Source organism: Pectinophora gossypiella, chromosome 7 (assembly GCF_024362695.1).
Source record: "Pectinophora gossypiella chromosome 7, ilPecGoss1.1, whole genome shotgun sequence".
NCBI lineage: Eukaryota > Metazoa > Arthropoda > Insecta > Lepidoptera > Gelechiidae > Pectinophora > Pectinophora gossypiella.
In genome coordinates, this window is record NC_065410.1 from 15,183,878 (window position 1) to 15,200,267 (window position 16,390).

General features: G+C 40.7%; 1 protein-coding gene across 7 annotated transcripts in view; it reads left to right on the forward strand.

Moving 5' to 3' along the window:
• The window catches only part of LOC126368355 (muscle-specific protein 300 kDa), a 200,724-nt gene that overhangs the window by 65,295 nt on the left and 119,039 nt on the right, over positions 1-16,390 (forward strand). For all 7 annotated transcript variants that reach the window (XM_050012271.1, XM_050012270.1, XM_050012269.1 and 4 more), the window contains 12 exons: positions 2,977-3,038; positions 3,820-3,915; positions 4,686-4,862; positions 9,347-9,510; positions 10,030-10,306; positions 10,923-12,103; positions 12,614-12,820; positions 13,388-13,621; positions 14,095-14,271; positions 14,914-15,157; positions 15,446-15,625; positions 16,000-16,374. In XM_050012271.1, coding sequence (XP_049868228.1) covers positions 2,977-3,038; positions 3,820-3,915; positions 4,686-4,862; positions 9,347-9,510; positions 10,030-10,306; positions 10,923-12,103; positions 12,614-12,820; positions 13,388-13,621; positions 14,095-14,271; positions 14,914-15,157; positions 15,446-15,625; positions 16,000-16,374 — 3,374 coding nt within the window. The remainder of the gene's footprint in view (positions 1-2,976; positions 3,039-3,819; positions 3,916-4,685; positions 4,863-9,346; positions 9,511-10,029; positions 10,307-10,922; positions 12,104-12,613; positions 12,821-13,387; positions 13,622-14,094; positions 14,272-14,913; positions 15,158-15,445; positions 15,626-15,999; positions 16,375-16,390) is intronic.

A 16,390-nucleotide genomic window follows, 5' to 3' on the forward strand; every position in this document is an offset into this window, starting at 1 on the left:
CAGGAAATCGCTTCTCTAAAAAACAGGACTGTCAAATCTTCAGGTTAGGTAAGCGGATCCTGATTATGAATGGCTTGAAAAATTCCGCTAAAGACCAGCTTCAGTACTGAGGAGATGGTCTGTGAATTTTTCTCAGTCACGCTGATTTTAAAACCACACTTGATGGGATTTTGCTATAAGGCGTTATCCACAATTATCTATTCACAGTGGTATCTTCCAAAACAGGGTGGTGTTGTGTCAGCTCGTGCCATGTGCGTGTCGTTGGAGAGCGCCTGACGGCTGCGTGACTCCAAATTGACAGCTCGTGGCTCCGGGAGCCCCCACCAGTAACGTAGTCTAGGGTTGACGGCGCCTCGGGGGCCCCTCATATGAAGTAACAAATTTTCAATTTCTTAGTTCATCATGATCTCAGCATTACGAGTATCCCGTTTTTTAAAGGGTCCGCTTACTTAACCTGAAGATTTGACAGGTCCGGTTTTTTACAAAAGCGAATGCCAGTGTGGCTTTCGAACACGAAGGGAAAACTAGCCCAATAAAATCTGGGAATGTTGGTTTCAGCACGATGTTTTCTTTCGGCGTTGAGCATGTGATAAATACTTATTGGTTTAGGCCTATGCTGTGATTCGAAGCTGCGATCGCAACGTGTTTCAATTTCTTACTTCAGGGTGTCTAAAAATGTCCCATGTCATCGAACGGTTTATGTGTGTCTATGTTTTAGGATTATTTTAGTGTATCGCCAAATTCTCCTAATAATACATACATACATAAACTCTAGCCTATTTCCCACCGGGGTAAGCAGAGACTATAGAGTTCCATACTTGTCTTGCTTCCTCCACATTTATCAATCGTAATCGTATCCTAATGACCCGCATTGCAAATAGTCTTGATAAAAACATAATAAATGAACTTCTTATTTTAATCCGACAGAGGGATTGTGTCCTCTAAATGACGGACTAATGTTATGGGCGATAGGCTGATCCTTTATCACCATAAGGTTTATCATATCCGTCTTAGGATTTAGTATCAACAGTGGCTGCAAGTTGTCTTTGATTACTTGTGGCTCTGCCCACCCCATTAGGGATTACGGGCGTGAATTTATGTATGTATGTTATTTTGTCAGTTTTGCATGGAAAGTCATATATTGGAAGGAATTGTGTTACCTAACCAAATACTAATATTGATTTTGAGATCAATGTAGTGTTTTTAGGCCCCGGATCACCTGGGTACGTCTCTGCCTTCAACCCTCGCTTATATTTCAGGGATAACCGGGATACTTTTGTTGTACATTACATACCTTTAAAGCGGGGATTTACTTGTAAACGATATTGCGTTCGTGATAAATGTGTGTTAGGGGCATGTTCAGGTTTTAGTTGCTTTGTCGATTTGGATAACGTTCCCTGTTTTAAACTGTCATTTCGTTATTGGTGATGTTTTCGACTAGGGACGGAAATAATTATGCTGGTTCCAATATACATCTAATTTTAAAATGTACCTACCATTTTGTCATCCGGCGTAAAGGAAAGGGTTTCCCGGTACTGACTACACAAATCATTGATGTATATGTTACTTCTTCCGTGTGGGTTCGTGAGGTGGAATACCAGCCTCATCAACCGTGGTGTCAGGGTTATAATTGAGCCGCCAAAGGCCCCAGATACTTAGTAACCGGGACCAACGGTTTAACATAACGTGTGTACCTATATGTTACTACAGTGTTGACACTAACGTTAATTGTGTAACACCTTACATTACCCCTCGTGGTGTTACCAGTACCCTTAAATGAAATAGAATATTACCTCCAAAATCCCAAATCCTTCAATACACCATGGTATAATAAAACCAGGTATGCTCAATCCTATGAAAAGTCGCCATTGCTAGCCGTTTGATGACGAAACTGTTACATGAGTGTTACCATTAAATTGGTATCTCCAACATTTTATGGACGCAAATTTTATTATTGAAAATTAAGCGAATTACTGACTAACGTACTGTCACATAAGTATATAAAACTACTACTACTTTACTACAAGTTCAAAATTGCCCTGCAAAAAAAATTAAAAATATTAGTCGCGGGTAATTTTTTTTTTACAAAATGGCGACGGATGGTGAGATGACGACAGCGCGGCTAACCTAGAAATGTTAGCTGTCACTTTTGAGCATACCTGCGGGCCTAGCACCGTAAGCACGCAACTCTTTCTCGCCGCGACAGAGATCGTCTGTCTCTTTCTGTGCAGTACTGTGAGAGAGTGACGGGTGACGTATGTCGAAGCGAGAAAGAGTCACGCGTTTACGGTGCTAACCTCGCTGGTTTTGTTATATTATTCCTTATTCTATGGTTATACCATGCATTACACCATCTCAAGCTGGCATAAATTTAAGTCTATGAACTCATAAACTGGAAATAAACCCAGCTTATTTGTCTGTTAGATGGCGTGTGTATGTATTTCCGATAGTATGTATTTGGCAGATGGTCCCAATGGTACCACAGACAAACAAACACTTATAGACATGAGCAGTGCACTGAACTTGGCAATAGTGTTGGCAGACAATGAAGAAAGTGATTCATTCAATTCAAATCGTGTTAGGTCACGGCGTCACAATGGATTTGGATGCAGTTCGTAGGTAATGACGCATCACCTGCAGTTTATTCTGTATTACAAATGTCTAAACCGTATCGGAATTGTTGTATTTATTTTTTGTTATTCTTCTTCAAAGAAAGATGAAAGGAAAGATGAGAGGAAGTATGGCGTGAAATAGAGGAGGCCTATACCCAGCAGTGGGTAGATAGATAGGTAGAATTTAGTTACCTCCAAGCAAATAATGTTAATTTGTGTTATGCCGAATAAATATTTTTCTTTTTATCTTTCTTTCTTTCAATAGCAACCAAAGGATTTATTCTGGATTAACACATATATTTAAGGGTAATGTTACGGCTCATGGTATATTTTAGAACTAACGAAATGTTATATTTTGTTGCAGATGAACAAGAACGAGTACAGAAAAAGACGTTTGTCAATTGGATCAATTCACACCTATCAAAGGTAAAAAAAAAAAATTGTTTTATCTACATATACAGGGTGTTAGTGACATCGGAACGAAAACTCAGGGGGATGATTCTGACCATGATTCTAAGTGGATATCAAGTGGAATTTCCAGTCGGAAAATTCATGAACTTTTTAGTGTATTTTTAAATTATTTTCCGTTCCATCCTTTTGCGACGGAAAATTCCTCTTGATATCAACTCAGAATCATGGTCTGAATTACCTATCCCTCAAATTTTTCGTTACGATGTCACTAACACCCTGTATAGTGACGTGAGGGTTCTAAGCTTGTATTGGTGCTGGGCTCATATTTCCACTCCTCGCGATCTTTTGCTGCCCAGTAGCTTGCTTCCATGACATGCTGAGGGTTTTTAGTTCTTAAAGGTACCCACTATAAGACCATCATATTCATATTATTCATTTCCGTATTGCCTTGTTACTTACTAATTTTGCCCTTTAAGAACAAAAATACAAATACTTATATTTTATTGCACCAAAATAAATAAAATAGTTACAATAAAGACCCAACGGAACCTCCTGTCCTGACTTTTGGAACGTGTCCTTTTTTAAAATTTGCTTCGGTAATTTCAGGATTGAAGCAATTTTGCTATTTTACACTTCTTAATATTGCGTACTTACATAAATAGGCATATCAGAAAAATATCAAATTGCAATATTGTTTTAGATGAATTGATGCAATGCAATGTGATCTTTTTAGACAAAACTGACAGCCGAGAATCCGGAAATAACATAGATAGCAATAAATGTGTTTCTGTTGCAGCGTATACCGCCCATGCGCATCGATGACCTGATATACGACCTGCGAGATGGCACCAAGCTGCTGGCGCTGTTGGAAGTGCTGTCAGGGGAGAAGCTAGTGAGTTTATTTTGTTTTTTTTTTATCCATAACAAAATCACTTACATCAAAGGAAGGGAAGATAGAAGGATATAGACGAAGGGGAAGATCAAGAAGAGCTTACATGGAACGGATTAAAGAGAAGGTGAAAGTAGTGTCTAATAAGAAAGTAAAGGAATTGGCCTTTAATAGACAAGAGTGGAGAATACGACATCGACAAGAGCGTGGCGTTTAAATTAATGATGATGATGACACTCACGACTATATACAGATACATACATCGCAAGATGAATTAAGTACCCACATCTCACCTAGCTTTCTGTTAGACCAACGTGATAGGTGGTAAGCCGTATCAAAACAATTTATAATAAAAAATTAAACATACGAGGAAAAAGGAAACATATCCTTTTCAGTACGAACAAGGGAAGTATTAAATAGTCTTCTTGATTTAGAATTGTGGTTTTAATTTGCTACGTATTTGCTACAATTTGAGATGGATGTCCGTTGAGTGCGGTGAGTTAAATGTGTGGAGAGTGCATCGTGTGTGACTGCGATTGGTTCGCGTGTATTACGTGGTATGTGACGAGTATGATGCAAGTGTATGACTCGATACATAGCAAGTAGGGATCTATTGCCTACTAAATAGGGTCGATCTTACGTCGACATATCCTTTTTTAAATGTTATTTCATGATTGACCTTCGGATATTTGTTACTGTAAATGCCCGAAGTTCAATCATTAAATCCTAAGTGATTATGATAAAAAAAATACATTTGTTTTCGTCCTCCTCAGCCAATGGAACGCGGAAGGGTTCTCAGACGGCCTCATTTCCTCTCGAACGCGAACACGGCACTACGCTACCTCGCCGGCAAGAGGATCAAGCTGGTGAACATCAACGCCGCTGACCTGGTGGACGGACGACCAGCCGTCGTGCTCGGCCTCATCTGGACGATTATCCTGTACTTCCAGGTAGGATGGCTTGGTTCTGCTTTTGGAGAGAGTTCTTGGACACTGAAAATTTTCTTATCGTCGCCTTATAGCGAAAATCTCTTCGGTGCAAACATTCGGGTGTGATTTTTGTTACCAAAACCTCGCAAATGCCACGCCAGTTTCAATCCAGGAAAAAATTGGTGTCAACTTTTACCCGGAATAAAGCTAACTGCCTCCGTGGTCTAGTGGTCAGAGCATTAGGCTCACGATCTGGAGGTCCGGGTTTGATTCCCGATGGGGACATTGTCGAAATCACTTTGTGAGACTGTCCTTTATTTGGTAAGGACTTTTCAGGCTTGAATCACCTGATTGTCCGAAAAAGTAAGATGGTTCCGTGCTTTGGAGGGCACATTAAGCCGTTGGTCCCGGCTATTAGCCGTAAAAAAAACACCTCCACCAACCCGCATTTGAGCAGCGTGGTGAAGTATACTCCATACGCCCTCCGGTTGATTGAGGAGAGGCCTGTGCCCAGCAGTGGGACGTATATAGGCTGTTTATGTGTTAAGCTAACTGAATAAAATCGAGGTTTTGTTGAAGAAAATCACTTTAGAATAGCATTTTTCAAAAAGCCGCTTACGTGGTTTTCACAATAAGGCTACAAGGTCAAATCAAAATAAAAATAAAAAGAAATCAGAATAAAAATCAAAATAAATAAATAAAAATCAAATCAAAATATGAGTAAATCAGAATATACTGCTTTTATAATCCGCATTGCGAATCCACGTCTAGGGATTGATATCTAATTTTAACTTACAAAGGGAACGTGTTAAAAGAATTGAGGATGGATAAAATGCCCTTAATGTACTTATAATCTCTAATAAGTACGAGAAAATACAAGACATGTTTAAAAGAATAGAAGTTCTTTTATGTGTTATATAAATATAATGTTGCATTTGTGTTCCTTTACACAAAACCACACGAGTGATTCACTTTAGTTACCACGTTGAATAATATTTAGATGCGCACTGTATTTAATAGGGTAGTTGAAAGTTATCGAAATTGTCGCGATTCCACTATCGTTTTAAAATATACATAAGTAAACTGATAGTCAAATGGGAAAACATAATAAAATTCTTTGAAAAATGTAACGGTTACAGAATCAAAATGGCAATAGTAACTTGTGACGTCATATCTTAGTAGTGCCTACTACTTACTTTAACTGATTGAGGCAATAAAAAAAACTGTCAATTACCCTATTGGACGTGTATTTGTATATTAACCTAGATATTCGAGAATTTTAGTACTATACAGGTTGTTAGTGACATCGTAACGAAAACTTTAAGAGATGACCCAGACCATGATTCTGAATTGATATCAAGTGGAATTTCCTTTTGTTTTTGCTATATATTTGCGATGGATTATTCTACTTCACCGACATAGCTCGGAGAATTGCAAAGCTGAAGTGGCAGTGGGCAGGACACATAGCGAGGAGAACCGATGGCCGATGGGGCGGAAAGGTTCTGGAATGGCGACCACGTGTCGGACGACGCTCAGTGGGTAGGCTCGCTACAAGGTGGACCGACGATCTGGTGAAGGTCGCAGGAAGCCGCTGGATGCGGGCAGCGCAGGACCGTTCGTCATGGAGATCCTTGGGGGAGGCCTATGCCCAGCAGTGGACGTCGTACGGCTGATGGTGATTCTACTTGATACTAACTCATAATCATAAGCTGAGTAATTCCTCTCAGTATTCGTTACGATGTCACTTACACCCCGTAAAAATACGTACAGGTAGCCATATGAGTACTTATGTGTATTAGTGAAGTAGCTGTCAATGTTAGTGATATTCTTTACTAATTTAAAACAAAAGGTGTTCAGATCATGATTCTGAGTTGATATTAAGTGGACTTTCCTGTCAGAAAATTCATGTCAATTTTAAGTTCCATACTTGATATCAACTCAAAATCATGGTCTGAATCATCCCTCAGTTTTCGTTACGATGTCACTAACAACCTGTATAATAGGTATTGCATTGGTAACTGAAAATGCGTTGAAAGTTCTTCTAAATTATCAATATTATTTCATAAATTATCATTATTCAAAGACTACTTAAGTAGGCAAATTCCCGGAATTCGATTTTCAAAATTTTTGACTAAGTAAACAGCCAATAGCAGAAAAAAAATGTGTTTCTTTCTGTTACTTAGTATTTTTTCTATTTATAATACTCTAATCCTATTTCTGCTGAATGTTTTATGCTTTTACTATTAGGTATAATAGATATAGTCGACTTTTTTAAGGAAAAGTCTTCTTGACTTAACGGTAAAAAGCCACAATTCTTCTTCTACCGTGTGGGTTGTGAGGGTAATTACCAACTTCATCAACCCTGGTCAAGGTTATTATTAAGCCGCTAAAGGCCCCTGACATGGCTCATGTAACGACTACTTACTTACATCAGTAAGTCTGTAGTAACCGAGACCAACAGTTTAACATGCCTTCCGAAGCACGGATCATCTTACTTTTCGGACAATCAGGTGATCATCCTGTAATGTCCTAACCAAATGGGGATCACAAAGTGATTTTTGTGATATGTACCGGGATTCGAACCCGGGACTTCCGAATCGTGAGCTTAACGCTCAACCATTGAACCACGGAGGCCGTCAAAGCCACAAAGCTGATGTAGATTGTTCCGAAACATACGCAGCTGAAAATTCTGACTTTACGTACAAATCGGAAGAATCTTGATGTCCGCGATTAAAATGTAATTAACGATTTGATTGCTATATCATATAAAAGCTGCACTGATCAAACAATTTGATTGAGGGTACACTTTCTTATCATAATTATATCCCATAAAGTACTAAGTATACGTTACAATATTTCTTAAGATGTTTATTATATATTTTGTAAAGTTTGTTTATTCTCAATTTAATTGGCTTGAACTGATTTTGTTTGCGCAAGCTTCACTCAAAGTATTGGACCCACAGGAAAGGGGACATAAGGTGGGTACGCCATGGCTTATAATATAATAAGTACCTATTTTTACATTATCAAATCAAGTATAGGATATGCGGGATTCTAAAAAGGCCACTTTGAAGCAATTCATTTTAAAACAAGCAATATTCCTATACAGCCTCCGTGGTCTAGTGGTTAGAGCGTTAGGCTCACGATCTGGAGGTCCGGGTTCGATTCCCGATGGGGACATTGTCGAAATCACTTTGTGAGACTGTCTTTTGTTTGGTAAGGACTTTTCAGGCTGGAATCACCTGATTGTCCGAAAAAGTAAGATGATTCCGTGCTTCGGAGGGCACGTTAAGCCGTTGGTCCCGGCTATTAGCCATAAAAAACACCTCCACCAACCCGCATTGGAGCAGCGTGGTGGAGTATGCTCCATACCCCCTCCGGTTGATTGAGGGGAGGCCTGTGCCCAGCAGTGGGACGTATATAGGCTGTTTATGTTATGTAATATTCCTATTTGAAACATTCCGTAAATGTCAAATAGCAATTGTATTTTTTAGATTAATAGCTACAATGCAGCCATTTTAATCCTCCTGATAGCTTGTGCTAAATCATCGTTTACTGTCAGCAACAAACAGTAGAAAACAAGGAAAAAAATCATCGAGTACTTATTCTAGATTCTAGACGAATCCAAAGAGATTACAATGCATTTTGCTTTAGGTTTATAGAGTACTATACGATATTCGTTGTTGACTGTAAATTGAACGTATTTACAAAGCTGAGCTGTTCCAAGTTGTGTTTTTTTAAAAAGATAATTTATATAAGTAATAATATATGCTCCATCCCTTTCTTTGGCCGTCTTCTTTTGACTTGTGTTCCTTCTTATGTTCTATCCTCTTTATATGAAGTAGATTTATAACACTGCTATTGGTTGACGATATTGGATGTAGAAACACAATTAGTTCAAACACCTTCACCATCACTGTACTATCGAATTGACTGTTTTGATTCGATCCCAAATACTGTATTTAAAAAAAAAGGTTGATTTCAACTAGTAAGGCCTACAATGTTTTTTGTTTTAATGACAAAAATGAAACAGACTTAGAAGGCAAATGAATGATACAATAATAATAATATCGCCGGTTGGTGTACCATCACCTTTAGATTTAAATGTTTTAAGGGGCTCTATGTGTTGGCTTCGGCCCCACGCACGCCTTTCAAAAGTCCGGGACTCCATAGGCCCGAGATGTAGAAAGAACATAATAATATGAATAAGTACAATTAATTTATTTTGTAAAAAGTACATAACTTAATAAAACATTTAGCATTAGAAATAAAGTATAAAGTAGGTTAACTGGTGTCTGTATTAGGCTGAGCCCGTGTTTCAAACGAGTAGAGTACAGCTAACTGACATGAGCAAATAAATTAATTTAACAAAAACAATAGTAAAATTCAAAAGTATTAATTTTTAAAACTAAATAGAGGCATAATGGTGTCATGAGCAAAATCATTTATTAATTAAAAAAATAAAAATTGTGACAACAACGTTTTCAACATAATTTCCCCAATAGATCGAAGAGAACAGCCGTGCGCTGGAGTATCTGGGCGGGTCGCGGTGTGCGTCTGCGATGTCGTACGAGTCTGGAGCGGCGACTCCCACGCAGCGCGCCGAGGAGCGGTGGAAGCAGGGCGCTAAGAAGACCCTGCTGCAGTGGGTCGCCAATGCTCTGCCTAAGTGAGTACTATCCTTACTTACTTTCTGTTGCCTTATAAAACCATTGTAAAGCTTACGACAATCTCCTAATTAGCGTAGTCAAAGGTACAACCATTGCACGAAGAACTAAGTTGTCATCACTGATGTTCTGAGTCCAAAGTTGTAGGTGGTGAGCAGTGTCGCCGCCATCTAGATAATGATCGACCCAACTGTGTTAGTTACAAACTCATTGGTGCAAGTCCAGTAACGGGGTTCAAATCGGCGCTGTTCGATTGAGAAGCATTTCGATGTACCAGAGGATCACAGTGACTACCTATCTCCACGGTGATCATTTGATCAGTCTGCAATATCTCATGACGGTCACAAAATCAAAATCAAAAAACTTAATAAAATATACCTTCTTCAATTTTTCTCAGTTCTGAGTTCCTTACCTAGACCAAAAAATAATAACAAACACACACACATCTAATGCGTCGAATTGAGAACCTTTTCTTTGTTGGAAATTGGCAAAAAAACTCTACAATTAATTTCTTACTTCAGGGACTCAAACATCCAAGTCAGTGACTTCGGCCCATCCTGGCGCGACGGCATCGCGTTCCTCGCCATTATTGACGCAATCAAGGCCAACCTGATCAACTTGGCTGAAATGAAGAGGAAGACCAACAGGCAACGTCTCGAACACGCCTTCGACGTTGCCGAGTCAGAACTTGGCATAGCTAGACTACTGGACGCCGAGGATGTGGATGTAGATAAACCAGACGAGAGGTCCATCATGACTTACGTAGCACAGTTCCTGCACAAATATCCCGAACCCAAGGTAAGAAATTCTGATTAAAATTTGGAATTCTCTCTTTCTCTCTCTCTCTCTCTTTATTTAAGAGCTGCGCTCTTGTCGGTGGAGTAATCACCTCCATTTTCATTATTCCATAGATAGGGCGTGTAGAACGGTGGTTGCCCTAATCGTCTTCCATTCCGCAATACACCGATCAATTTCTCAATCGGTGATGTTCTAGCTCTAGCTAGAACCCTACCAGAATTCATTTCCTCGGCCTCCAACCAGTACTGATACCGCTGCTGCCCGGCATCAGGGATAAAATTTGGAATTACGTGTTTTTAAAGACCTCTTTTTGAATGTCAAAGGAAGTAAAACTTAGCAGGAATTTGTTATAAAAATTTGACTTCAAGATAGAAAGAACATCGTTAAAGTTAATCATTTGTTTCGAGTGTTTAAGAACGCCACGAGTAAATACGTGAAAAATCATGCGAAATAATTATTCTAAAGTATATTTTATAGGTACTTACTAATTTTATATTCCAAATATAATTTAAGGTTTCATAACCGTGGCAAATTATTCATACTTACTTATAAAATAATGCTTCGAAAATTGGCCTACAACACAAACTTTATTAATAATATTTTGTGTGTATTGCAGACAACAGGCCCAGACGCTGTAGCGGCAGTACAGGAGGAGTACGAATCGCTTCGAATGTGGCTGACGGAGCGCGTCACCACAGTCCAGAGGCAATACGACTCGCGCACACTCTCGCGCAACTACGACGATTACGTGCGCGCCGAGCGCGACCGCCTCGCGCGCGAGCCGACATACAACAAACTCGAAAAACTCATGTACACACAGAGCCTCGTCGCCATCGCACCCAAATCCTGGCGAGAACTAGTTTCCCTCTGGGTCGAACTCGAACGACTCCACAGAAGGTGGCTTTGGCTCCTAGACTCCGAACTCCCCGGTGACTTCAGAAACGTAGGCGAATGGCTCGCCAGAGCCGAATACTTGCTCTACTTCGACGAAATCCCGACCAGTTTAGACGAAAGAACGGCAGCTATCATCAGCGAGAAGTTAGAAGAACACAGTTCGTTCTTCGCTGGTCTTCCTGAAGTCGTAGACAGATTCGAAGCGGCATTACGATCGGCCGACGCTTCGAGAATACCGGCGGAGAGGTTACAAGATATGAAAGGCCGACTCGAGACCGTGAGTCGAAGAGCCCCTCAGAGGAAGGCGAGGTTAAAGTATTTGGAGCACAAATGTTGTATAGTAGCATTCACAGAATTGACTAAAGCTAAGCTAGCCACGTGGACCAGTAAATACGGTCGCGTGGACCACGTCCGTGCCTTATTAGATGATTACGACAATTTTGTTACGAAGAACAAGATTTTCCAGGAGTTTGATAGAGCGTATGTTGATATTAAGCAAGTAGCTGAGGAGTATAAGAGAGTGTGTGAAGTGGATAGGACGGAAGCGAGAGAGATCGACGCGTTTTTGCGTGAGGTGTCGGAAACGTGGCGCCGAGTGGCGTCCGATGTGCGTTGTGCCAGAAGTGTTCTGGAGGAGGTAATAGCTCACTGGGAGAGATGGAACACTTTAGCTGATGACTTTAGTACTTGGTTGGACAAGGCACAACATATGTTGCGCGTGTCTGAAGATGAACGTCTGGAGTTCTTCCAAGACCTGACGGTGTGGAAGGAGCGGCACCAGCTGCTGGGTGACGCAGCCGGCTTCCTCGCCGCTACCTGCTCGGAGGACATCAGCTCTGAGGTCAAGAGGAAGTATGTGGAGATTACTGAACGCTGGGAACGCGTTTGGGAGGAAGCTGAGCGGTAAGTTTTGTTATTTCTTGGTTTCTGTTCCTTATATTTCTCTATCTAGTATGTCACTTAGTTATCAGATATATTATCTAAATATATTTTATTCTGTATGGGCTGTGTGATGGATTACCAACCTCAGCGACTCAGGTGCCAGGGTTATTATTGAGACACAATTAGCTCCAGTTATTACCGTAATTCGGGGATCAGTAGTGACAAGTTACTAGATGATAACTTACTGCCACTCTTGAAATAGGTCCTAAAGTTGAAAACGCATCGTGCTGTCAATAATAACTGTTTGCATGGAATTATAGTCACTCTCACAGAACTGATAAGGTAAATTTTGATATTGTTAAATTGAAACATTTCAGTGGGCGTTATCCTTAAGATGGATATAATCCCTTTGTTGGTTTTAACGACCTGAAAAGATGAACAGCTGAACGCTCCTATTGCTACTACTATATATAAGCAATTGCTTCGTTTTGGCTGTTATAAAAATACCTAAACACCACCTTATTCCCCCAGCTACGTCCGTGGTGGTGACGCGCTGCGCCATCGTCGCGAGCTCTCCCAGGGCGTCCAAGCACTTGATCAATGGCTCACCTTGGCTGACAATCTGCTGGCACACCAACCCAGAGCCAACACTCATGATATCCAGGCTTACATTGATCGACTACTGCAGCTCAACTCTGAGATTGAACACCATGAGGAACTGTTCAAGGCTATTAGCAGGTTCGTTGAAGTTTTCATTTTATTATTTCTAATATAATTATAATTTTTAATGAAAGTGAAATAAATGTATGTGGTTGCCTATGTAGTGTATTGATATTGCTATCCTTGTCTCGGGCGCATATGTCATCAAAATACAGAGCAAGACAAACAGTCAGTCAATGCAGGACAGTCTGCCTGTACAGAGTGATGGTGGTTTGGCGAGCCAAATCATGGCAGTATACAAAAGGTGTACTCTACAGCCTACCCCACTGGGAAATAAATAGGCGTGATCTAGTGTGTGTCAAGTGTATTACAACCTATGCGAATTACTTAACCTGTTTAAATATAGTTAGTTCGCTACTTATTGTCCGACAGCGGTGGATTTCATTCCCGGCGTGACGAACTAAATGAACTCTTATTCTTAATTCCCTTACCTTCAAATCCTTTAAATGTTCTCCAACTATTTCATAATTATAGCCATCGGCGCTCTTCATTTGTCCAGTACTTGTTTGGCAAAAATGTTGTTTATAAAAACACCACAGGAAGGCCAGGAAATAATAATCTTACGTTCTTTCTTCGTCGTTCCAGAACTTTCCAGAACGCAATAGCCGAGCTGCCCCGCGACGAAGTGGAGGCCAATATGATCAAATTGAAGCAACAAAAAGAAGCGCTAGTGCGCGTGCGTGCGACTGTTCCTGTCAAGTTACATCAGTATAGACAACTGTTGGTCCAACACGAGTCGCTGGAGAGTGGACAGAAGGAGATCGGACAGTGGCTGGATAAAGCTGAAGAGACGCTGCAGACTAGATATGAGACTAGACGGTGAGTCTTTAGAATTCTCATAAGAATTTTATAAACGAAATAGCTATATCACAAAGTGATTTCTGTATATGTCCCCACCGGGATTCGAACCCAGGACCTCTTGATCGTGAGCACATCGCTCAACTACTGGACCACAGAGGCCGTCCTCTAGTAGTTAATTCATCTAAAAAATGCAATAGTGGCATTTGACAATTCTTGATATGACGCACTTCCTTTTATATGCGCAAATATCAAATTCCAATATTGCCGTTTAGATGAATTGCTTCCAGGGGGATTAAAATGGCCACATCGAAGCAATTCATCTAAGAGAGCAATATTGCTATTTGACATTTGTTTGCATTGCGCACTGTCTTTTATATACCGCAAATATCAAATTGCAATATTTCTTTCTTAGATGAATTGCTTTGATGTGGCCATTTTAACCCCCCTGTTGTCTTTTTTCATCCACCTGATCGCAATATTTCTATCCGCAGTGAGGTGTTAGAGGAACGCTATGAAGTGCATCGTACGTTCTTCTCTCGCACCACTTACTACCGTTCCATGTTGGAGAGTAAGAACAAGGTCTTCCAGAATATCGTGAAGGCAGCTGATACCGACCGTAGTGCTGACGTCAGCGAGCAAGTGAGACACATGCGCGACTTGAATGAGAGGTATATTTATAACTTTATTTTAAGTACTAAGTTAAGTATAAGAAAACCAGGTATGCTCAATCCAATAACAAGCCGCCATTGCTAGCCCTTTGATGACGTAAGTGTTACCACTGTGTTACCATTAAATTGGTATCTAAAACATTCCAAGGACGTAAATTTTATTATTGAAAATTATTTGAGTTACTGACTAATGTATTTAAGTACTAGCTATTACTTGTCACATCTTTTACTAAAAGTTCATACTTAAATATAAAAACATTGGTCGTGGGTATTTTTTTTTACGAAATGGTAACGCAGGGCGGGATGACGTCAGCTGGGCTAACCTTGAAATGTTAGTTGTCACTTTTGAGCATACCTGGTTTTCTTATACCATGGCATAGAATAAGGAATACTACGTAAAGAACGGTAACTCTCCACTCCCCACCAGCGTCTGAGCTAGGTTTACCTCACACCCCGTCGAACATAGTTTAGACTTGAATCGTGTGGCGTCAGATGTCACAACCACAGATGTGCGTGTACGATAGCTTCAATGTATGTGGTGTCTGTGTAAAACGAGGTTGTTTGTATGAAGTGACCATGGAGAGGACGAAGTTGTAGGTGGATAACCTAATTAAAGGTTAAAACCTTTGCTTCAACGTGCAGATTCGCGCACGTCTCCTCGGAAGCGACGCGGCGAGAAGCTGACCTGCAGCGGCTCGTACGAGCGTGGGAAGACTTCGAGTCCAAGAAACGATCGGTAGAGGAGTGGGCCACAAGAGCAGAAACCCTGCTCGCAGACAACAGGGTCGATTCCAAACAGGCTGTGGACTTCCACAAGAGGTTCTTCCAGGGAGCCGATGAGAGAGCCGTTTCGGAACTCGTCCGGTCTGGACGCGAGCTTATCGAGGTGAGTACTGCGCATGTTTATGCATCCATATGACAAACTCCAGAAGGAAATTTCATAGCATATTATGGGCCTTCTGCCAATCCCGCTCAGCGGCTCCCTTCTGGAGAATTAGAACCTGGCAGAAGAAGACCGCAGCCCTTTTCTCCTCACTCGCCTTCATAGTGGCGACTAATGCGGCATTTAGTTGAGGGATATCTCATAACCTCATAAAATAAAATGGGTTTACGATTTAAATAGAACTTACGACCTTAAACCAAGCCTCACATAGAAATTTCTTTCCATCAATAGCTGGTGAACGAAGAAGACCGTCCCCGTGTGGTACAAACAGTTGAGGAACTACAACGTCGCTGGCGCGAGCTGCTTGCGCGTGCGCCGCCTCACCTCATGCGGTTAGAGTTCCGGCTGGATGAAGCTGTCTTCCACCACTGCATCAAGGACATCGAAAAGGAGATCGTTTATGAAGAACAGGTGCGTTTATTCTGCTAAATAGTGTTTTGATTAGTGACAATCGACCCCTGTAGGTAATTTTGTAGCATATTATCTATCTAGGTATTCTTCTTCTAAGTAACGGATGTTGGACGTTGTCTTGTTTAATATCCACATTATTTTTTAAAACTATAAGTATTTGCCATAAAATATATTGACACATTACAACAGGAGGTTAAAAGGCCACATTGATGCAGTTTCAAAAAACATTATTGCTATTTGACATTTGTTGTCATTTTACACTGCTTAGTAAAGTCTATTGCTTTTATATGAATTGCTTCCACGTTACCTTTTTGTACCTCCAGAATAGACACGCAAAATACTGTTATTTTAATATTAAACATTTCTTCACAAAGGCATACAACCAGAGCGATGATGCAGACGGCATCCTCATAAGAAACGAGGAGTACTTCCGCAACCAAGGCAAGGTCATGCAAGTGGAGCATTGTCTGCAAAACCTACATAAAATAGCCACCAGTTACACCCACCAGACCGGCGACACTTCTCTTGAAGAGGAGTTGAGAAAATGCGAACAGCAATGGGAGAGTACTGTTCATAGAGTGGAACACTTCAGGTCTCAGTTGCAAAGGATCCCAGCGAAGTGGGATGCATATAGAGAGAAGTATAAGGAGATGGAGCGATGGATGGAGCATGTCGATAAGACTATGGATAGCATCGTGCGTGAAGTAGACTCCGCTGAAGCGTTTGAACGGGAGAAGACGATTTTCCAGGTGAGTTGTAGTCATA